This window comes from Pelodiscus sinensis, chromosome 2 (genome assembly GCF_049634645.1).
Source record: "Pelodiscus sinensis isolate JC-2024 chromosome 2, ASM4963464v1, whole genome shotgun sequence".
Lineage (NCBI taxonomy): Eukaryota > Metazoa > Chordata > Testudines > Trionychidae > Pelodiscus > Pelodiscus sinensis.
The window spans coordinates 222,366,652-222,391,458 of NC_134712.1; the positions used below are offsets into that span (position 1 = coordinate 222,366,652).

The window sequence follows — 24,807 nt, forward strand, 5'->3', positions numbered from 1 at the left end:
CAGGGCAATTGCCCTTTTCTTACAAAAGACAAGACCCTTCCAGAAGGCAGAGACATTGTTTCATCCACAGAAAAGTCTCAGGGTTATGTCCATTTTGGAACAAAGACTGTTCAAATGGATTTCCGGATGCATATGCATAGCATATAGCATTTTCTATCAGGAGCCCCCAGCAGTAGTAAGGTCTCATTTAACCATGGCAATGATAGCATACACCGCTGTCCTTGAAACTGTACCTATAAATTGTATCTGTGAGGCTACAACCTGGGTGTCAACACATACTTTTACTAAGCATTACGGCATAGAGACCTACTCAGCTTCCGATAAACAGTTAATACACACTGTACTATCTACGGTTAATCCAAGCTTACCTAAGTTTCCTCCACTGAGTATGACTACTGCTTCATAATCACCTAAGATAGAACACCCACGGCAACACTCCTCAAAGAAGAAGGAAAGGTTACTCACTGTATGCAGTAACTGATGTTCTTCGAGATGGTTGTCCCTGTTGGTGCTCCACCACTCACCCTTTCTCCTCTCTGCTTTGGTGCGTATCATTTCTGGGGCAGAGAAGGAACTGAAGGGATGGTTGGCTGCACACATGGAGTAGCTGCTCCAAATGGCATGTGCCGGCTGCTCCGTGTATGCAGCCTACCGAGGGCACTCGTATTATAATTCTCCAACTAGAAGTGTCAAACACTTAAGGCGGAGCACCCACAGGGCCATCCATCTCGAAAAACATCAGTTACTGCACAAGGTGAGTAACTTTCTCTTATCTCGTTGTTAGTAATGTAAGTAACAAGAGATTTATACTTTATCTTGTTTATGCTTTTATGCCATAATAGCTTAAAATATATAAATCAGAAGTAATGTCAGTCTGATTTTTCCTAAGAATTCAGCATTCAAACAGCACCCATTGAGAAAAAATTAACTGTGGCAGCTGTCGTTGGTAGTTGTATATTGTGGAATGAACACTGGAAGGATAAAGCAACATATAAATAGTCTAGAATTATAACATACATTCAGAAAAGCATGAGATGGAGAGTAAGGGCAGGTCTAATCTAAATCGGAAGGTTGGCTTAAGATATGCAACTCCATTTATGTAAATAATGTATCTGGAGTCGACTTACTTTAAGCCGAATTTCTTGGGTGACTCCATCAACTTCCCATACTCTCCTTGACTGCAAGGAGTTCCGAAGTTGATGGGGATGCTCTTAGCATTCCATTTAAGGGAACCTTACTAGACCCACTAAATCGAACGCTTTATTGACTTCTGTAGTGTCACTCCTCTGTTTACTAGAGACATGGCTTAAAACAGCTAGGGAATTCAACTCCAGAAGTAGCACAGAGATCTTTACAGATTCTGGGCCTCCAAGATCATCCCGTCCATGATGTAGACAAAACAGAAGTCCAAGCTGAGGGTAGGAGTCATTATACTCTTAGTGGATCTGTGCACCGAAGGAAAAAAAATGTGGTTTGCATCAGCCAGATCGTTATGCTGAGTATGAACAGGTAGTGGCCTATATGAAAATGGTCTTCTGTCTCTCTGTGGCTGTTATCACTCTGCATGATGCAGAACTGAATTACTGTTATCACATTTTGGATTACTGGGGTCTCCGGCTGCTCAGCAGAAGACACAGGTACGTTCTGCCAAAGTGTAGCCAGAGGTCTGTATTCTTTAGGTGGCCACCCTGTAAGTGATGACAAAGAAAATTAATGTGAGTACCTCCTCTTCTGCATTATCAACAATTGGCTCCCCCCACCCCCGTCATCACATTCCTCCTTGCCTTGTCTCTCTACAGTTGATAAATAAGAAAAATCCATTGCATATCTATCTTGATTTACATGAGTTAGTAGTCTCAGCCAATTAAGGGAACAGAACTGATATCATGGGACAGATTTGACTGAAGCTAATTAACCCAATCACAGTTGAAGTTTTGAATTAACTTTTGTCAACATTAAGATCATTTACTACAGGCTCTTGAAATCAGAAGCAGGTATATTTTGAGGACAAAACAAATTCTTATTAGAAAATATTTCACTTAGTTGTATTTTAGCCCCAGGCTTACAAGTAAAAATATACTTGGCATTCCATCTATTATGATAGAATGTTTAGTAGTTAGTAAATGTTAGCAAAAGAAATGTAAAAAACCAAATCCGTTTTACAATTTAGGCTACTGTAAGTAATCCAAGAAACAGCACAAGATAGATTTATTAAAATATATTCTTATTGTTCAGTGAAACGCTGGTCTCCAGGTGTATTCTTTTGTATGTCTGTTAAACGTGATCTTTAACATGTTAACATCTTATTGTCTTAACTTTCTGTTGTAACTCAAAAGTAATCTCATTGTTGTTGAATACCATATGTGATGGTAAGTTGTAGTAGTATCTTCTCCAGAGGTTTGTTTTATCACTAAAGTCAGTCTTTTGTGGAAAATTCTGATTGAAGTTCTGCATATTTTATTGATTTTATTAAATCTAGGGCTGCGGTAAGTCAGATGTTTAATACCTTAATGAAAACTTTGTAGATTGCCTGCAGGAGCCTGATAGGTCAATAATTCTTCAGGCCATGTGTGTGTGTATATGTGAGAGAGATAATAGCATTATTCCAGTTCTAAGACTTTTGTTTTATACTAATTTTTCAAGTCTTCTATGCTTCATTCATAGTGATATAATGGTGATGGCTACTTACATTCTCAACAGTTTGTACTACTATTCTAATATGTGGAGATACATAATTTTGCTTCCTTGTTAAGCAAACAACCACGACACTCTGACAATGTTAATACATTTTGAACTTATTGTGGGCAGCTTAATATTACTTGGATATTAATGCGATAGTTTTGGACAGCCTGCAGAGTTCTGTTAGACTGGTATGTTACTTCAAATCTTAACTTGATGTGGTATTATTCCCCTTTACAGTCTTGCTAAGTGTGGCGAGGTACGTTCTGCTACTCTTTCCGGCACCCCACCTCTCAGTCTCCTTCCCTGAGCTTCAGTCCCTCTCTTGCCGTCTTGGGCATTGGTTGCGCCGGCGTTTCCCTTCTCGGTGCTCGGGCCGCTATGCCCCAGCCCCTGGCTCGTCCAGGTTGGTCACCAGCCGTCGGGTTGCTCCAAGCACATCTCGAGGAGATGCCGTCGCCGTCGGCATGGACGTCCTGGGCGTCCGTTGGCCTTGGTGTTCTCGGCCCTCCGCGCTCCTCTCCTCTGCCTGCAAGGGATGAGAGCACCACCAGTGCCCGCTCTCCCTCCCCCGTTTGCTCCCAACTCCCCCTCTCTTGAGCGTCCCGACCGGTGACCCTCCCCTGTATGTTTGGCACGGTCAGCATCCTCTCGGGTCCTAGCGCCCTCCCACCTGACTCCCAGCTCGCCTGCACCTGCACGGTCAGCCCGCCGTTTGCCCCCCACGGCGGGGCTGGCGTTCCCCCGGCCGGTGGGTGCTGCCAGTCCGCCGGGGGTCACCAGGGTTTGGCCCTCGCCCGGCTCTCCTCCTGTCTGCGTCCCATGCCCCTCAGAACCTGTGTCGCCGGGGGGCCGTTTCCGGCTGGCGGCGGGAGTTGCTGCATCCCTGCAGCTGCTGGCATCCGCCGGCCAGCTGAGAGGAGTGCAGGAAGCGGTTTCCCCGTCACGCTAAGACTTTCCAATTTGGAATTACCTCTCAGACCCTCACTTTTTTTAGTCTGGTTTTGTTGCATGCCTCAGGATCTTTTAAAGTATTGAAACATTAAATTGATGATGGTCTAGACGAGAGTTTATTTGGTAATGTGAACAGGATAGAAAGGCTGGATCTAGGTTAAGGGCAATATTTAGACATAACTGTGGCTATTTGAGACTCAAAGTGGTTACCCATGTTATGGGCCTGGATAACTGGAGTGGTGTGAGAGGAAAAACTAGAAGTGTTCATAGAATCATAGAATAATAGGACTGGAAGGGACCTCAAGAGGTCATCGAGTCCAGCCCCCCGCCCTCAAGGCAGGACCAAGCTCCACCTACACCATCCCTGACAGATGTCTATCTAACCTGTTCTTAAATATCTCCAGAGAGGGAGATTCCACCACCTCCCTTGGCAATTTATTCCAATATTTGACCACCCTGACAGTTAGGAATTTTTTCCTAATGTCCAATCTAAACCTCCCCTGCTGCACTTTAAGCCCATTACTCCTTGTCCTGTCCTCAGAAACCAAGAGGAACAAATTTTCTCCTTCCTCCTTGTGACACCCTTTTAGATATTTGAAAACCGCTATCATGTCCCCCCTTAATCTTCTTTTTTCCAAACTAAATAAGCCCAGTTCATGAAGCCTGGCTTCATAGGTCATGTTCTCTAGACCTTTAATCATTCTTGTCGCTCTTCTCTGTACCCTTTCCAATTTCTCCACATCTTTCTTGAAATGTGGCGCCCAGAACTGGACACAGTACTCCAGCTGAGGCCTAACTAGTGCAGAGTAGAGCGGCAGAATGACTTCACGAGTTTTGCTTACAACACACCTGTTGATACAAGCTAGAATCATATTTGCTTTTTTGGCAACAAGCAATGTTTAATGTTAACAAGTTCACTTTTGGTCATATTGAGATCATATTGATGGCTGGACATCAAAGGAGGTGAGGAATATCAACACTGTTTGTACTGCTTGGGAGAAGCCCATAATATTATGTAGGTTTTATCTGCCAATCCTTGACAAGCCATACCTGAGAAGGCTAGACTCTCTGCCTCAGGAAGCATCTCATGGAAGTTGCCATGAGACCTCATTCACATCTTGACTTGCACCCTCCCTCCCTCCGTACGTAGGCGTGAGGCTTCCAGGAGTGCACCTCTAACTGTGGAGTCCAAGGGTTACAGCTATGGTATCACCACTATGGACCTCGTGCTGGAGCATAGTTGGGAGATAAGGAAGCATGCACATAAGCATAGCCCTTTGGCCTGTCTATGGCCCCCAGGATTTTCATCAAGTGTATGTTGGTGTTTGCAGCACACCTGAGGCATCAGGGTATAGGTGTGCCCTTACCTGGATGACAGGCTCATCAAAGGCCCATTGAGATTAAAGATCTGGACTGCAGTTGGGGGGGCCGACATGGGGACCCTTCACACTCAGGGTGTGTCATCCGTAAAAGAGAGATCTCGCCACACAAATATGAAAGAGCTCAGGGTGATCAAAAAAGCCCAGCTTGTGGGCAAGGTGGTGTGCGTCCTCACAGACACCACCATCACCAAGTACTACATAAACAGGCAAGGTGGCCTGCTCCCTGGACCTCTGCAGGGAAACTATGAGGCTCTGGGTTGAAACTATGAGGCTCTTGCACAGCATTGTGCTAGAGGCCCATCATCTCCCAGGGATATCGAATGCGATCACAGATCATCTCAGCAGAGAGTTCTCCTCTCACCATGAGTGGGCTCTACACCTCAAGGTGATCACCTCCCTCTTCCACAACTGGGACTGTCCCCTAGTGGACCTCTTTGCAATGAAAGACAATGCAAAATGCAGGCAGTTCTGCTCCCAGTTCAGCCTTGAGCAGGGCTGCCTTCTGGATCCTATACTTCTGGTCGAGGTATCTTCTCTGTGCCTTCTCTCCATTTTCCCTCATCAACAAGGTCCTGCAGAAGGTCAAAAGGGACAAGGTAACGACGATCCTCATAGTTCCAACCTGGCCTCGCCAGCACTGCTTCAGGGCACTAATTAACCTAGTGTCCTGTGCACCCAAGTGGTTACTACTGAGACTGGACTTGCTGTCCCAGGATCAAGGGCATCTGTTCCACCCAAACCTCAGCTCGCTCTGCCTGACACCATGGTTCATCTGTGGTTGAACACTCAGGAGCTGGCATGTTTGGATGGCGTTCAGAGGGTTGTCCTTGAGAGTTGAAAGCTCTCGACGCAGTCTACCTATGGTGCCAAATGGACCCGTTTGTTGGTATAGGCACAGCAGTGGCAGGTCATCCTATCTGAAGCCTCCCTTCAGGAAATGCTGGACTACCTGCTCCATCTGAAGCAGAAGGTCCTTTCTTTGTCCACCATTAGAGTCTACCTGGCGGCCATTTCCTTATTTCAGATGCCCATGCAAGGCCATTTGGTATTCCCCCATGATGTCACGTCCTGGTTCCTGAGAGGCCTGGAATGACTATACCCTGAGACCAGATACCTACTCCCACAGTGGGATCTGAACTGGTCTTGGCACAACTAATGGGACCTCTGTTTGAGCCCCTGGCCACGTGTCCCTTGTTGCTGTTCTCCTTCAAGTTAGCCTTCCTGATTGCCATCACATTGGCTTAGACGTGTGTGGGAACTCTGAACCCTGACACGGGGACCTCTCTATACCCGTCTCTTGAAGAATAAGGTCTCACTGCAGCCTCATCTGACCTTCCTTCCTAAGGTGGTCTCTGCCTTCCATGCAGATGAAGACATTTTTCTATTGGTCTTCTACCACAGACCTTGTGATACCAATGACAAGAGGTGCTGCTATACACTCGATGTGTGCCAATAGCTGACGTTTTACCTGGAGAGGACACAGGCCTTTAGTAGGTCTTGTGGCCTATGTGGAGCGTGGGAGGGATTCCCTGATTTCCTCCTATTGACTGTCTAAATCAGTGGTCCCCAACGCGGTGCCCATGGCTCCATGGCGCCCACTGGGCCATTTCTGTGCACCCGCTGAATGATCGGGGCCAGCCCCGCCCCCGGTCACGTGGTGCATGGGCGGTGCTGGCCCCTGGGCACGTGGTGCATGGGCGGTGCCGGCCCTTGGGTGCGCAGCATATGGATTGCCCCGCCTCTGGGTGCACAACGCAAGGGCTGTGCCGGCACCGGGTATGCGGCATATGGGCGATGCTGGCCCCTGGGCGCGTGGCACAGGGGCGGCGCTAGCCCCAGGCACGCAGCACATGGGCGGCCCTGCCCCCGGTTGTGCAGAGCATGGGCTGTGCATGCCCCGGGAGTGCAGCGCATGGGTGGCCCTGCCCTTGGGCGCGTGTGTGGCCCCGTCTCTAGGCATGTGTGCAGCCCCGCCCCCGGGCATGTTTGCGGCCCAGCCCCTGCGTGCCCGGCACATGAGTGGCCCGGCGTCCGGGCGCCTGGCAGCCCCAAAAGTTTGGGGACCACTGGTCTAAATGGATCACTTCCTCCATCCACATATGCTATGAGTTGGCGGAGGCCCAACTGCCAAAGCTGATCAGGGCCCACTCTACCAGGACTCAGGCTTCCTCACACTCTTACCTTTTGCATGTCCTGATTCAGGACTTTTGCCGAGTGGTGATGTGGTCATCGGTAAATATGTTCGTTTCATTATGTCATTATGCAGCAGGCCAGGGATGATGCTGCATTTGGCAGTCTGCATTTCCATATCACCTACCGACCTCTGGAGACACTGCTTATAGTCACCTATTTTGAATGGACATGAACAAATCCTCAAAGAAGAAAAGGCAGTTATCTGTTCTATGACTGAAGTTTGAGATGTGTTGCTCATGTCATTCGACCTCTCACTCTCCTCCCATGTGTCTGAGTTCTGACAAGAAGGAATAGAGGTAGGAGGGGCCGGGGGTACTCTATCTAGTGCAGTATGCATGCGCCACTCCAGGAGATGCTGGGAGCCCTGGCCCCTACGGGTACTGCTTATGGTAAAGCTTCCAGCAGCGGTGCATGTGGCAGGCACACATGCCTACGTTGAATGAACATGAGGAACACATCTTGAAGACTACTAGTACAGAACAAGTAATTTTCTTTTCCAGTTACTACATTGATATCTGTATATCTGTGGTGGCTCGTTAATGACCTGATTATGTACAATGGAAGACACTGGGGGATTGTTTGCACTTACTAGGAGATCGATGGTGTGGAGATTGATCTCTCAGGTTTCTATTTAGTGTATCTATTAAAGACTGAATAAATCAACTGGGCTGTGTCTACATTGGCATCCCTTTCCGGAAAGGGGATGCTAATGAGACACTTCGGAATTGCAAATCTGCGGGGGATTTAAATATCCCCCACGGCATTTGCATTTACATGGCTGCTGCTTTTTTCCGGCTCGGGGTTTTTGCCGGAGAAAAGCACCAGTGTAGACGCGATTCTCCGGAAAATAAGCCCTTTTCAAGTAGGAATAAGGGATCTTCCGGAAAAGGGCTTATTTTCCGGAGAATCGCGTCTACACTGGCGCTTTTCTCCAGCAAAAACCCCGAGCCGGAAAAAAGCGGCAGCCATGTAAATGCAATGCAAATGCCGCGAGGGATATTTAAATCCCCCGCGGATTTGAAATTCCGAAGTGTCTCATTAGCATCCCTTTTCCGGAAAGGGATGCCAATGTAGACACAGCCCTGCTGATTGGGCCCCCGTAAACTCTGGTATTCCAGTGGGTTGCGAGGAGTAAAGGGAAGTGTACAGGAGAGTTTCTTCTGTTGATCAACTGCATTGCGGTCACGGTGGAAATTCAACCCAAGTGACATTGACTCCAGCTATATTATTCACGTAGCTGGAGTTGCATATCTTAGGTGGATTTTGTCCCCTAGAATAGATCAGATCTTGAGCATTTTATCATTAACTTCAGAGGATGTAGGAGCAAATCCAAAATGCTATTCTTGAAAGTAGAAGACAAATACACTGAATTTATTACTGAATGCACTGTAACAGATCACCTCTATAAAATTGTTAGGTCACTTGTAGATTTCTCACTTCCTCAACACCTCCTTGGGACTTTCCAGGATCAACAGAGACATAAGCAATTAATTCTGCAGTTCTTGTACCATGAGCCTTACAGAATGCAAAAACTCCAAGTAGTACCAGGAGAGAGACTAGTTGTAATTACTAGTCACTGTATATATACACTGACTGCCATTGAACATAAGAATGGCCGTACTGGGTCAGACCAAAGGTCCATCTAGCCCAGTAGCCTGTCTGCCGACAGTGGCCAGCACCAGGTGCCCCAGAGGGGATGGACCGAAGACAATGATCAAGCGATTTGTCTTCTGCCATCCATCTCCAGCTTCTGACAAACAGAGGCCAGGGACACCATTTCTATCCCCTGGCTAATAGCCTTTTATGAACCTAACCTCCATGAAATTATCTAGCTTCTCTTTAAACTCTGTTATAGTCCTAGCCTTCACAGCCTCCTCTGGCAAGGAGTTCCACAGGTTGACTACGTGCTGTGTGAAGAAGAACTTTCTTTTATTAGTTTTAAACCTGCTACCCATTACTTTCATTTGGTGTCCTCTAATTCTTCTATTATGGGAACTAATAAATAACTTTTCTTTATTCGCCCTCTCTATACCACTCATGATTTTAGATACTTCTATCATATCCCCCCTTAGTCTCCTCTTTTCTAAACTGAAAAGTCCCAGTCACTTTAACCTCTCTTCATATGGGACCCGTTCCAAACCTCTAATCATTTTAGTTGCCCTTTTGTGAACCCTTTCTAAGGCCAAAATATATTTTTGAGGTGAGGAGACCACATCTGTACACAGTATTCAAGACGTGGGCGTACCATAGTTTTATACTGGGCAGTAAGATATTCTGTGTCTTATTTTCTATCCCTTTCTTAATTCCTAACATCCTATTTACCTTTTTGACCACCGCTGCGCACAGTGTGGAAGTTTTCAGAGAACTATCCACGATAACTCCAACATCTCTTTCCTGATTTGTCGTAACCAAATTAGCCCCTGTCATACTGTACGTATAGTTGGGGTTATTTTTTCCAACGTGCATTACTTTACACTTATGCACATTCAATTTCATTTGACATTTTGTTGCCCAATCACTCGGTTTGGTGAGATCTTTTTGAAGTTCTTCACAGTCTGTTTCTGTCTTGACTATCCTAAACAGTTTAGTATCATCTGCAAACTTTACAACCTCACTACTTTACCCCTTTCTCCAGATCATTTATGAATAAGTTGAACAGGATTGGTCCCAGGACTGACTTTAGTGGGACACCACTAGTTAACCCTCTCTATTCTGAAAATTTATCATTTATTCCTTCCCTTTGTTTCCTGTCTTTTAACTGGTTCTCAGTCCATGAAAGGACCTTCTCTCTTATCCCATGACAATGTAATTTACACAAGAGCCTTTGGTGAAGGACCTTGTCAAAGGCTTTCTGAAAATCTAAGTATACTATATCTACTGGTTCCCCCTTGTCCGCATGTTTGTTAACCCCTTCAAAGAACTCTAATAGATTAGTAAGACATGAATTCCCTTTACAGAAACCATTTTGACTTTTGTCCAACAAATTATGTTCTCCTACGTGCCTGACAATTTTATTCTTTACTATTGTTTCGACTAATTTGCCTGGTACTGAAGTTAGACTTACCGGTCTGTAATTGCCAGGATCACCTCTGGAGCCCTTTTTAAATATTGGTGTCATGTTAGCTACCTTCCAGTCATTAGGTACGGAAGCTGATTTAAAGAATAGGTTACAAACCATAGAATAGGTCAGCAATTTCCCATTTGAGTTCTTTTAGAACCCTTGGAGGAATGCCATCTGTTCCCGGTGATTTGTTAACATTAAGTTTTTCTATTTGTTCCAAATTGGTTTAAGAATCATTATGCATGGAACCAGATTCTGTTGATCATCACATGCCAAAAGGTTTTTCTGGATAGTTGGGAGGAACAATAGTTCTTCACCTCTTAACTCAGTTTCTTCAGGATGAGTGAGATCCAGGGACTTGGCAGTTGGCTAGTACCCTACTTACTACAATATTGACTTCCTGTGGTTTGGCAAATTCTCTGGTTTGGTACCAGTCAGGTCCCAAAAGTGCTAGACTAGGGAGGTTCAACCTGTAATGCTAAAGGATAAGAGCTTATATCCAGTAGGGATGTTAACTGATTAGACGAGTAACTGCTGATAAGCCTAGACTTATTGGTTCATCTTGTCGTCTACTCGTATTTCCCCCTGTTGCTGCCTGGGAGAGCAGGAAGGAGCTGGTGCTTGGGGGAGCCATCTTAAAAGCTGGCTCCCCCTAGCACCAGCTCTAGGGTATCACCTCCGTCCCCCCATATGCTGCTGCCTCTATTAGAGGCAGAAGGGGAGGGGAAGGCAGAGGAGGCTGCCTCAAAGAAGCATCTGTCTGTGGGAAGTCTGAGCTCCCTGCGGGCAGAGGCTGCTTCACGGTAGCAGCCTTTGTCCATGGTAGGTTCGAGCTCTCCACGAACAGCGGCTGCTTTGCATTTCCCAGAACTGCCTCCGTTTGCAGCAAGCCTGAGCCCGCCACAGGCAGAGGATACTTCATGGTAGCAGCCCCTGTCCGTGTAGGGTCTGAGCTCCCCATGGACAGTGGCTGCTTCGCATCCCATGGAGCAGCCTCTATCTGTGGGGAGCTTCAACCCCCCAATGGTCAGGGGCTGCTGCCACCCCAGGCAGCCAGTCCATGAGGGGAGCTGTTTTTTAAACTGGCTCCCCTTGCGGACTGGCTCCCCGTTCCACCCTGCGCTTCTGACTCTGCTAAAGAGGCTGCAGTGTGGAGTGGCTGGGGGCTCCCCTGGAGTGGGGCCAGGAGTTCACTGGCTGCCAGCCTGCCCCTGGAGACTATCGAATAGTCATGTAACCATGAAGATCTCATATGGTAACACGATTATTCAGTTATCTAATAGCTAACATCCCTAATATCCAGATGGGCATATGGAGACCTAGTGGTGAAAAGTTTTGTTAATCATATATGAAACCTGTCAGTTTTTGTATATTTCATGGTCCTTAATTATAATTTTAGAGGAAACCATTGTAAATGCTCTCTCATTTCCTCCTGACTCCAAGTGCATTGTAGTAGACCAAGTCTTTTGAAACAGTCAAACAGTGTGTGAAGGTAAAGCATTGAAACCATGTATGTAGTAGTTGCTGCCAGTTCTCAGAGAAACAGAAATATTTCCCCTATTCAGTTTTGCCATCCTTAAGAGGCAGAGTTGTCTTTCAGTGTTGTTAGTTTCACTAAAGACCTCTTGCAAAGTGGAGATATTTCTCAAGGTAGAAAGAAAGACATCAAGTACAATATGAGTACATCCATCTGTCTACAGTTTCTGTCTGCAGAATTGCCTGTCTTGATTTCCTCAAATACTCGCAACTTGAACTGCCTCAGACCCTGAAAAAGTTTCTTCAGAGAGCTTCATACTAACCAGCAATTAAGAATGTAAAATCCTATTTAATCAGTTAACCAGTTAAATGTTACGTTTAACTGTTTACCACTTAACTGGGATTCTGTGGGGAAGGGGCTGCTCCAGCTCGGCCAGGCCCGCAGCACTGCAGGCTGCTTTAGCCAGATGGGGCCAAAGCCCCCTTAGGACAGGGTGTGGTTGGACTAGGCGGGGCCCACTGCACCACCAGTTGTGGGCTGCTTCAGCTAGGCTGGGCCTATGGAACCATGCTGTGGTTGAGAAGCTGCTCCATTTCAGCCAGGCTGGAGTGCCCCAGCCGGTAACTCAGCGTCATGGGTCTGGCCGGGCCACCAGTTAACCTGTTAGGTCCATATTAGCAATTCAGAATATAATGTTGCCACAGTCACCAGTAAGAATTTGAGGTTTTTCATCTTTAGGAACTGAAATAGAAGAAATTGAAATGACTTTCAAAATGTATACTCAGGCTTCTAAAGAGAGGGTGGGGTTTTTTTGAGATCAAGAATTGCAAGCTTAAGTTTACTGCAATGCACAGCTGCAGCAGAAAAAGGTGTATGCTGTCTAACCTTGGCCTGCACACCACTTAAACAGCCTTTATTTGCTGCAGCACTTTCTAAATTTAGGCTAGTCAGATCTAATTTGAACTAATCTGTCTTAAACCACATCACATTTTATATGTTACCACTAACTGTTTCAGATTTGAAGTCTGCTACTGTATATCAGCAAAGGGACTATAACATTGAGGGTTTGTCTAGACTACATCCCTCTGTCGAAAGAGGGATATAAATGAGCCCGATTGAAAATGCAAATTAAGCACGGATTTAAATATCCCATGCTTCATTTGCATATTCGTGTCTGATCGCTGTTTAGAAAAAGGGTATTTCGAAAATGAAACCACAGCCTAGACGCGGTTCTTTCAGAAAAAAAACCCCCACCTATTTCGAAAGAACCCATACTCCTGAAAAAATGATGAGTACGGGTTCTTCCGGGGGGGAGGGGGGGGGAGGAGGAAACGTGTCTACACTGTGATTTCACTTTCGAAATACCCTTTTTCGAAACAGCGATCGGATGTGACTATGCAAAGGAAGCGTGGGATATTTAAATCCTCGCTTCATTTGCACTTTCGGTTGGGCTCATTTACATCTCCCTTTCAACAGAGGGATGTAGTCTAGACATAGCCTTATTGGCAAGCACAGATTTGTAGTATACCTTACTCTTGCTCTGCTACAAACTTGTCAGTAGATCTGTTCAGTGTGCACAGCAATAAATCTTGTTTTCTATATGCATTCTTGAGGTGTGTCTCTTGTAGTAGTCTCTTGTACTTCAGTGATATAGTAGATTCATAAATAAGATCAAGTTTAGTCTTGTTCTAAATTTTGAACACATTAGTTTTGAACTAATTTCAAAATCTGAAACTATGGTTAGTTACTGTGTAAGCAATATTAAACAAGGTTTCAGACATTTGTGCCTCCTGATTTTCTGTTTTAAAGAGCAAGAAGCAATAACTTCTTGTAGGCAAAGTTTCGAATGTTCTGCTTTCTTGCATTTTATGTCAATATAAAGAAGTTATGTCATCATGTTAATTGATGTGATGATTAGGAATAGCATAATTGAAACATTATATTCACAGACTTTATTTAATGCAGTGGGCTCCAACCTTTTTAACCACACGATTACTTTTTCAATTTAACTGCAATGTAAGATCTACCTCAAACCCAAATACCCTTGCCCCACTTCCTTCCTGCCCTTTCTTTGAGGCTCTGCCCCTGCTCCAGCCCTTCTCTGAGGCTTCAACCTGCTCACTCCACATCCCCCTTCCTCCCCCATCCTCACTCACTTTCACCAGGCTGGAATAGGGGGTTTGGGTGAAGACTCTGGTCTTGAGCCAAGAGGTTTGGAGGGTGGCAGGGGCTTGGGGCTTAGCCCAGGGTGGGGGATTGTGGTCCAGGAGGGGTTTCAAGCTCTGGGAAGGAGTTTGGGTGCAGGGAGACTCACATCTGGGCAGGAGGTTGGGTGCAGGAGGGGGTTCAGGGCTGGGATTGGTTCAGGAAGCAGATTCTGGCTGGGCACCATTTAACGGAGAGGGCATCCAGGTGGTGGAGCAGTGGGATTAAGGCAGGCTTACCCCTGCCCTGGTTCTGCACCACTCCTGAAAACTGGCATGTACAGCAGTAACTCCATGGCACCATGTGCTGCTCCTCATCTACAGGCACTGAGCCCACAGCTTCTACTGGCCACGGTTCCCTGTTACTGATCAATGGGAGCTGCAGCAGTGGTGTTTGCAGGCAAGGACAGCATGTGGAGACCCCTGTTCTGCCTTTCTCAGGGCCTGCAGGGACGTGCCAGCCACTTCCAGGAGTAGCAGTTACAACAAGGATAATTGCTCCATCCCCGATAGGTAGGCATTTTAGAAGTCACTACTCAAAGAATTAAATTTAAGCCTAAAAGAGAAATGAAAATGATGAAATGCACAGACTAGTTAAAAACTAAAAATAACACACTTTGTAAGCAGTGAAAGAAGTAACAACAATCCTCCACACGTGTTTTGGGGCGGGAGATAAGAGTGAAGGGCAGTGTGTGTTTTTGAGAATGACAAACAGACACACACACACAGTGTGTGAGAGTGACAGAGATTTGCATTGCCAAGCTCCTTCCATCCCCTTCTCTCTGTGTGGAGATAGGGTATAGAAGTAGGGGGAGGAGCTACACCCTAACAACAGCACCCTCCTCTTCTTCCTCCTACACCCTGCACAGCAAGCAGGAGGCTCCCATAGTGGCAGTTCCAAAGCAATGGGCAGGAGCAGCAAGACAGTGAGTGGAGGCACAACTGAAATGACAGCTCTTGAAAGCTTCCTGGCCAAACAAGTCAAGATCACCTGTCAGAGGCTCCAAGATCTATCGGTAGATCCCAATCTACTGGTTGGTGACCACTGATTTAATGGGACTTGTGCTGCTGCATCTTTTCACACATTTATTTGAATTTTACATCATAACTGGTCAAATCCAGCTTCATGCACACATTCAGGTTATCTTCTGTCAATGTGGAGCACAAAATATTTTTGATGTGATTTAAATGAGAGAAAGTCTGCTTACACATATAGGTGGAGCCAAACATTGAAAGTAAGGCGAAGCTGAGATTCTACATGGTGTTGTATGTGATAGGAAGTTCTTTCCAAGTTTGCAGATTCAGATTATCATTGTGCTCCAATTTCTTCATGTCAGCCCATTTGTTCATTTTTGCCAATTCTGAATGTTGTCGAGCAAGACATTCTAAATCAGAATTCAGCTTGATTAATTTTTCCACCCAGATATCAGAGTCCTTGAAATCTGCTATTTCCATTTCCAAATTGCTGAGATGCCTAGAATGACTGTCAAACCCAGTTCTTCAGTGGATGCTTTATGTGGACGAATCATGAAAGTAGAGTACTGTGTTTGCAAAAGTCAGCAAAATAAGACTTGAATGCAAGCTGCTGCAAATCAGGTCTGTTGTTTGGATTCTCTCTCTGACTGTGTCTAGACTACATCCCTCTTTTGACAGAGGGATGTAAATTAGACATGTCGAAATTGCAAATGAAGCGGGGATTTAAATATTTCATGCTTCATTTGTATAATCGTGTCATGGCGCTCTTTTGAAAAAGTGCCATTTTGAAAGTAAAATGGCAGTCTAGATGCGGTTCTTTCAGAAACGTCAGGCTTTTTCTAAAGAGCCCGTAAACCTCATTTTTTGAGCTGTACAGGATCTTTCAGAAAAGCCTGCCGTTTTGAAAGAACTGCGTCTAGACTGCGGTTTTACTTTTGAAATGGCGATTTTTGGAAAGAGCGTCATGACGTGATTATGCAAATGAAGCACAGGATATTTAAATCCTTGCTTCATTTGCAATTTCAATGTGTCTAGTTTACATCCCTCTGTCGAAAGAGGGATGTAGTCAAGAAACAGCTTCTGATACGAATCAGAAAACATTCGTAATCTTTCAAAATATGCCAGTCTGCTCGTCTTAATATCTTTGATGAAGACAGTTAATTTTGACTCAAATCTAAACACTGCTGCAGAGGCAAGACTGTATTTCCTTGCCCTTGTAGCTTAAGGTTTAACTCATTCAAATGATCAGTAATGTTGACGAGTTAGTAAAACTTGAGTAATGAATCACAGTCAGAAAGCTTGGCATGTTTGACAGCCTTCATATAAAAAAATGGCTTAATCTCGTTCATGCAGGCTGCAAAACAAGACAAAACTTTGCCACAAGATAACCAGTGAACATTGCTGTGCATTAGTACCTCTGGGTATTCAGAATCTACTTCCTTGAGTAGTAGCTGACATTGACGATGATTAAGGGCTCTTGCAAGAATCAAACTGACAGTGCAAATGACCAGTCTCATTACATTTCTGAGTTTGGTTCCACAAGATTGTGCACAAAGTGCCTCCTGATGCACAATGCAATGAAAATTTAGAAACAGGCAGTTCAGCTGTTCTGACAAAAGAGTAAGGAATTCCCTGAATTTGCCAACAATGCTAGATGCATCGTTCATATACACAGACATATGATTATCCAACTGTATTTCTTTCTTGTTCACAAAATTCATCACAGATGTCTTCGCCCCTTGTTTGATTTTTCACTGCAGTCATGTATTTCTTCATGTATTTTCTTTGTGCGTTTGTTCCTTTTTGTATTTGTTCCTTGTTGATTTGATGGGCCATTTTCAGATCTGTCATGAACTGTTTTTGCTGATAATGTCTTGAATTTTCTGTAAGATTTTTGTCGTTGTTGTGAAACTCATCAAATAGTTCATGACAATTTTTAGCATGCATCTCTTTATGTAATCCCTGTCTGTGAAAGGGGTTCCCTTATCAAATAATGCTGTATGAGCCTGCAAAACTTGCAGAGTTTAAGCTCCCACCTTTTTGTGATCATGCCAGCATGCTATTTTGTCCAGTGTTCATTTTTCACTGCAGCTCCTCACAGGCTTTTTTCCCCGTGTGTCACCCACAGAGTATTTTGTAACCAATGCTGCATATTTTGTCATGAAATGCCATTCTAAATTCAGTTTTTTTTGTTTGAGGACAATGTCTCACTACAAATGAGACAGTGTGGAGATCCAGACTTCTCCACAAATGCATAGAAGTTGTTTTCTCCTTTTGAAAATGTTGGTACTCATCTCTCTTTCTCTTCACCATTTTTACCTTTGGGAAGTCACAAAGTTCACCATCACCTATGATGATGGAAAGATTTCTCGACCACTCAAATAAAAAGAGTATACACATGACCCCCAATGAGTAGAGAGACTGGATGAACAGTTAAAGGTGAAATAGACAAAAAAATTTGAAATGAATAATTATGGGGTTTTAAAAATTTTGAATTAATTTTTCACTTTAATTTAAAAAGTTGCTTGTATTTAGGAAATTACAAAAGTAGCGTATTTGGTTCCATACTGAGCCATAGGTTGTAGACCCCCGTTTTAAGGTAATGAGAGAAATTCCTCCTAAAATTAAATTTTATAGAAGTAGCAAATAGTCAGGCTCATTGTATATTTTGTTACCAAGCCTGTTTTGGATGAATTAGAAAAATTAAATGATTGTTGGTCTTTTTGAAAAAATTGCCATAAAGTTTTTCATTCCATGGACATTAAAATTCATGATGGAAGCTTTTATCTTGCAAAATTTATTCTCTGTCCTAAAGTCAAACTAAACTAGGAGTTGCAGCACCTACTGCTAATGTTGTAAGATTCTTAATAGTTGCTAAAAAGCCTAATATGGAATGGCTGAAAAATCTAATCTGTTTCTTGTCTTCTGGCTAAGGCCATGTCTACCCTGCCTCTTATCTGTGCTGCAACTTTCTGTCTCCAGGGTTTGAAAAAACAACCATGCGAAGCACAGTAAGTTACAATGCTGTAAAGTGCTGGGCTATGTCTACACTGCAGGCTTTTTGTGCAAGAGCTGTTTTGCGATATGCTTTTGCGCAAGAGATGTGCTTTTGCACAAGAACATTCATGGCATTGTGGACGTTCTCTTGTGCAAGAAAGCTCTGATGTCCATTTTAGTGCAAAAAGTCTGCAGTGTAGACATAGTCCTAGTGTAAATTGGCTCTTAGAGAGTGTCTACACTGCACCGTTATTTCGAGATAACTAGTGTTATTTTGAAATAACAGTGTGAACATCTACACAGCCATTCCATTATTTCAAAATAATTTTGAAATAACAGACGGCTTATTCCGAAATCTGTAAACCTCATTCTATGAGGAATAACGCCTATTCCGAGAGAGCCATTTCAATATAAGACATGTGTAGACGCTCCACTGCTGCTATTTCAAAATAGCCCCTCACCAGGGCTATTCTAAGTTATTCCTTCCCAGTGCCTCAGGGGCTCTGAATCAAGATAGGGCATCTACATTAGGGAAGCCTGCCTTGGACTAATTTTGAGGCTTCCCTGCAGTGTAGACAAGCTATTTCAAAATAAGATATTTTGGAATAACTATTCTGGAATAGCATATTACGAAATAAGCATGCAGTGTAGTTGTACTCTCAGTGCTGGGAGCCATGCTCCTTGTTTAGGTGGTTTACATAGTGCAGCAAGAACTCTCTCATGGTATTGGTGCTGTGGCCATACTTTAACTTTAAAGTACGGCCACAGCAGGGCTTTAATGTTAAGTGTAGATGTAGCCTTAGCCTCAGATAGAAATGTGTCTGAACTACCTGGGTGTAGCAGAGACTTCTAGACCCAAGTGCTCTCCTCCCAGTTACCATTTATGGGAACATTAACGTTACAGAGATGCCAACTCTGATGATTTAATCGTGAGTCTTGCAGCATTTTGTGTCTCTCTTGTGCTACGTCTAGACTGGCATGAATTTCCGAAAATGCTTTTAACTGAAAAGTTTTCCGTTAAAAGCATTTTCGGAAAAGCACGTCTAGATTGGCAGGATGCTTTTCCGCAAAAGCACTTTTTGCAGAAAAGCGTCCATGGCCAATATAGACGCGGTTTTCTGCAAAAAAGCCCCGATCGCCTTTTTTGCGGAAAACAATACTATGCTGTCTACACTGGCCCTTTCGCGCAAAAGTCTTTCGGAAAAAGACTTTTGCCTGAACGGAAGTAGCATAGTATTTCCGGAAAAGCACTGATGTTTTTACAGGAAATCGTCAGTGCTTTTCTGGAAATTCGAGCGGTCAGTGTAGACAGCTGGCAAGTTTTTCCGCAAAACCAGAAGATTTTGCGGAAAAACTTGCCAGTCTTGACACAGCCTTGATGTTTGTGTGGCATTTAGGTTTTTGAGTAAATGGGAATACCACCACTTCTTCCATCAAATCTGGTCACTCCGTGCTCAGACTTGTCTGTCAGTTTTATTTTAAAAATACACAGGTAACCTTTCTTAAACTTCAGGAATACTCTTATAACATTTGTGTTTTTGAAAATGTCTGTAGGACAGAATTGGTGTTTGTTTATTTTCAGAAAAAACATGTTTTCATATAAATTATTCCTTTTTCAGTTGTACAATAAAATGCACAATTCTTTGCTAATTTCAACGTTGTAGTTCATTGAAGTTAGTAAGCTGATTACATGCTGTGTTGAAAGCAAATCTTTTAGCAGCAAATTGTAGTAGTGCTAATATTTAGATGTATTTGATATGGCATATAAAAATCATATTGTGATATTTTAGAAAAAATACTGCTAAATCAAAGCAAGTGTTTGAGTTTTGAAATATTCTGGAGTTGAGAATATTTCTATCATTTTGGATGAAATTCGTATCCCAATAATTTTCTGTAATGTTCTTTAAATAATCTTGATTTCAGCTTTTTTATTTAACTGGCTATATTCATTTTCTGTGGTAAATATTCATGGCTACTAATGAATACAAGAGAGAATATTTTGTATAAAACATTTGGTGTTATTTTTCAGGTATTTATAGCAGCAATGATGTAGCAGTATCCTTTCCAAATGCGGTATCTGGCTCAGGACCTAGCACTCCCGTTTCCAATTCTCATTTACCTCATCAGGCTTCTAGTCACCTGCAGCAAGTGGGGGCTTTGTCACCTTCAGCTACAGCTTCTATAACTACTGTTGTTGCTACAACTCAGGTAAATCATCACAGGCATTTGGATAGGTAAAAATATTCATCTTAGCTGTTTATTTTCAGTTTTAAACCATTAAAGATTTCCCCTGCATTTGTGTGGGAAAAGGTTATTGGGAATAACCACTGTATTTTTTAAAAAGAAATGTTGTTTGTTGGTAATGGTGGTGATGAGTTATTGTCATGCTTACAGGGCCTATGAAATGACCATCCCCGCCTCAGAGAGTCTACAGTTTAGGTTTGAGAGTAAACAGGTGCATATTTAAAAATAAAGGAAGAATAAAGTAATAACAATATTATTGTGATATCAGCACAAGTTAGGGTATTGTAACCACAATTCATCTTGCTGTTCATAATATTGTGATAACTGCTTAATATATATTTGAGAGAGTCTGTCTAATAACTCCTCTTAAACAGTAAGAGCGAGGACCACCAAATGTAGTATACAGCTTCCTAGTATTATAACTTAAAGCAAGGTAAGGGTTTGGTTGTGTCAGAAAAATTGGATGTGCCTGGAATGGGATTGCTTCTCATAAAAGAGAAAATCGAATCAGTAGGCAGGTGAAAGGGGCTGTCAGGCAACGTACCCCTTCTCCCCTTGGTACAAGACTGTCTCACCCCTGAGCCTCCAGGTGCCCTATAGGAAGGACAGGGGGCTACAGCTCTCTCTCTCCCCTCCCTTCCCCCATTCATTTGGGAACATTGGTTTCTGTTCCCTTTCATCAGGGAGTGAGAGGAAAGTTTGCTGCATTCCTTGGTCTTGTTGGTGAACACAGAAAGCAGATGAACGTAGACTTGCCACAGCTGGGGGACATGCAGGTCTCCCCTGGCTGTATCTGCTGTAGCTGCATCTGCCATGGAGAGGTGCTTCTCACTTTGCCCCAAGCTCCTGTTGTGAGTGGGGGGTGGGATAATCCTCTCCCCACAGGGCAGCCTGCATATGAACCCCTGATCTCCAGCCCAACCTCAGAGCAATGATTCAAATGGAGCATGTACATTTTCATATTTTTTCTCTCTCTCTCTCTCTCTCTCAATTCCTGTGGGATGATAAAGTGATGTCATTCCGTGTCCACCGGGGCCAAACCCCACCCAATCCCAGCCTGGCGATTCCCAGGGCCCACTTTGAGAGCTGGGGCTGCCTACAGCCAAGCTCTCCTCTTTCCTCCTTTTCCCAGTGGCTGGGGAGAGAGCCATAGCAGCTGTGGCTTTTTACCCGGCCTCTTCCTGGGTGCAGCCTCTCCCCTCCCCGGAGAGCCTGGCGCAACCTTGTTAATCCTGCCCCCACTCCGTTGTCATTGAGTCTAGCCAGGACACTCCCAATGTCAGTCTCCATGAGAGTGGGGTTATGGAGGAGACAGCAGCAGTGGCCAGAGAGACGGCCATGCCTGCCAGTCAGGACCTGCTCCTCACCCTGGAGCCAGTCCTCCCCCTCCTAGGATGTCTCCCAGGCTTTGGACGAACCTGGAGAAAGCACTTCAGTTGAGTTCTGTAACTTTCCCTATATACACACAGCTGTTCCCACTTACTGCCGGTCGCCAGGGAGGGCCCAGCTGTGACTGGCCTCCCTTCTCAGGATGGCACTGAACTATTTGTAATAGCAACATGTGTGTGGTGCCACCCCAATGCGTCTGCTCTGCTTCCTGGACTTGTAGGCCTGCTGGACCTCTTCTATTGTCATCCAGACCTGGTCAAGGGTCCAGGCGTGGCTTTTGTTGGCCAGGCTGGTGGTGGCCCTCCAACCATAGACCTCAGCATTCCTTTTCCTGGTGTGGAGGTGCCGGAGTTTGGTCTCCTTCTCTCACTTCTCGATGAGGTCCAGACTCTCCCCACCAATCCAGGCCAGAGCTCTCAAGCATCTCTGGCCAGTGACAGCCCTCAGAGGGAGTGTTGAGGTCTGCCATGGCTCCGTTGGCTCTGGCTGTATGGCACAGGGTTTGCCATGCTGGCCATATGCCACAAGCTCCTCATCTTTTTTAGCAGTGTCCCTGTGGGTGCTCCACCATAGGTGTTTGGGTGCTGCAGCGCGCCCGATTGGAAGATTTCAATAGCAGTGATAGTGACAGGTAATTCACACATGCGCAGCACACTATACGCTCCAGGCAGCTAATGCTCATGCACGGGCTACTATCCCTTCAGTTCCTTCTCTGCCACCACCGGCATTGGTTGGAACCTGCAGTGCGCTCTACACTGAGCTCTTGAGACAGATAGTTAGCTTTGTTATCATAGATTTTAGTTAGCTTTAGCCTTCAAACTGTTTCTATTTTACTTTATAGGAATAAAAAAATTTTTTTTTCTTTGTGATCAACCATGGAGCCACAGATATGCGGAGGCTCACTGCCTTTGGCTTTCCCCTCATGGGGATCGGCCCAAAGGGGTTCTCTCTCCGCATTTTCATTTCATTTACATTGTTCCAAGAAAAAAAATTCCTCGGAAAGCTCCTCACGACACTCCCCCTCCCTGACTCACACCACAGTCTGCTGGCTTCGATCGCTATATATTTTTTGCCACTTGTATATTCTGTGCTCCCAAGGGCATTCATTTTATCTCCGCTGCCTGGGGGAGAACTTCGGCATGATTCATCGTGCCCATCATAGATGCCCTGACAGCTGGGGCACACAAAGCTAGAGAGCCGTAACTGAAACTTCTCTCACTTGAACCGTCACTTAAACCAAATGCAGACCCGGGGTTACCCTGAATCCCTGCTTAAACCCTCACAACGACGATGTCACATAAGGCAGCTCTAGTGGTTTCAGCTGCGAGCTTTGCAACCTCTAAACAATCTAAGAGACCACATGCAGACGCTAATAGGGAATCCCTTTCACCTAAGAAAGGGAAATCCCAGAAATCCAAGCCAGTTCTGCCCCCTATGGGGGCTCCGGACAAGAGCTTACCGGGCTGTGATCACTCACTACACCCTGAAGGTCCCAGGACCTGGCCACAATGCCAAAATAGGCTAACAAGCCTAAACCCCCTGCGGCAGAAAAACCCAGGGCTAGCCCGGTAAATCTGGCATACTCAGCACTGTGCTTCGCTATTTATAAAAATATCAGTTTCACAAAAGCAGCACACTCAACACAGTCAGCGCGTGCGCCTTCCCTGGTACTGAGCTAGTCAAAAGGCACATTACCTCCTGCCTACTGTGTCTCCAATCTTTTCTTTTATATCTGCAGACCAGCTAAAGCCACCTCACTACCCACAACTCCACCTTTCAGTACTGATGCCTCCTCAGCACTAGCCAGGTTCTCTCCAGCAACTCTAGCAGCTTCTGCACTTCCTTTATGAAGTGAGGAAGAAGCTGCCTCTCTTCTAAACACCATGTTATCCCCTAAGAAGAAGACGGTTCAGCCACAATCCATTATACCTCTGTGGCACCTCACCCAATGGCTACCGCCACCTATGCTCATGCCTCCTACTTGGTCCTATTGGGATCCCTGGGCATCTTTCTAAACACACCAGCAGCAGCAGCAGCAATACCATCATGCTGAACAGGTCCACTCGAGACCCTCATCGGTGACCTCCGTAGATGTGTTTGGGTATCAAACCGATTTTGATCACCCTTTCAGGGACAATGACTCTGATTCATCTCACCCACCAACTCAGTTGTCTTCTTGCCCTCTGGAGGATGCCTTCATGCTATCGCCTCCTTTAGCAGGTAATGATTCCAGGATTTTCCAGGACCTCTTTAAAAGGGTAGCTCATGTATTAGAAATTTCATTAATGACACAGCCTGACACCCAATATAAGCTCACCAGCATCTTACTCGTCACACCAGCGGTTAAATGAGTGTTACCCATGGACTCTGCCCTCATGGATCCCGCTAAATAACTATGGCAAACACCCGCCACCATATCCCCAGTGGGCAAGAAGGCAGATAGAAAATACTATGTCTCCTCTCAGGTTATGGAGTTTCTCTTCACACACACCCCTCCCAATTCCCTCATAGTAGATACTGCTAACTAGAGGACCAAACACACCATAGCCAAATCCACTCCTTTGATAAGGAATGGAAATGACTTGACCTTATGGGCAGAAAAGCCTACTCCTTTCTCCCTCCAGCTATGGATCTCAAACTATACTGCTATGTTAGTAAGATATAAACATCACATTTTTGAACAGATATCCATTTTTATTCAATATATTTCAGAACAGAAAAGGGAACAGTTTAAAGCCAACACAAATGAGGGTGCCCCAATGGCCAGGACAGCCCTACAGAGCCCTTGACTCTGTTGACACCTTGCAGCTTGACTCCACTTGACTCTTACAGCCGTGGTCATGATGAAGAGAGCATCCTGGCTCCACATCTAGCTTTCCAAAGGAAGTCTAGAAAAGGGTAGATGACCTCCCATTTGAGGGCCTAAAGCTCTTCACGGAGTCTACTGACACTTTATTGCACTCCTTGAAAGACTCTAGGGCCACTCTTCGTACACTGGGCATTCAGGTTTTTGTGTCAAAACGAAAACAAAACAAAGGTTATACCCTGAGATACAGATCTGCCCTCTTTGCTCACCCACAGAGGCAGTACAACTAGAGAAAGCGACACCGCCAGGACATAAGTCTACCCCGTCAACCAGCTTGCCCTGTCCCAGCCCTCTAATAACAGACAAACGTTTTGAAGCTCAGGTCGGAAGTCGTCAAATTCATCTTTCCTCTCCTGTCCTTCATGCCAGTATCCACACAACGCCTA

At 44.8% G+C, this 24,807-nt stretch overlaps 1 protein-coding gene across 7 annotated transcripts in view; it reads left to right on the plus strand.

Moving 5' to 3' along the window:
* The window catches only part of MLLT10 (MLLT10 histone lysine methyltransferase DOT1L cofactor), a 310,090-nt gene that overhangs the window by 212,553 nt on the left and 72,730 nt on the right, over nt 1–24,807 (plus strand). For 6 of the 7 annotated variants that reach the window (XM_075922496.1, XM_075922495.1, XM_075922498.1 and 3 more), the window contains 2 exons: nt 14,275–14,463; nt 19,952–20,130. In XM_075922496.1, coding sequence (XP_075778611.1) covers nt 14,275–14,463; nt 19,952–20,130 — 368 coding nt within the window. The remainder of the gene's footprint in view (nt 1–14,274; nt 14,464–19,951; nt 20,131–24,807) is intronic. The other variant, XM_006119517.4, reaches the window with a different exon arrangement.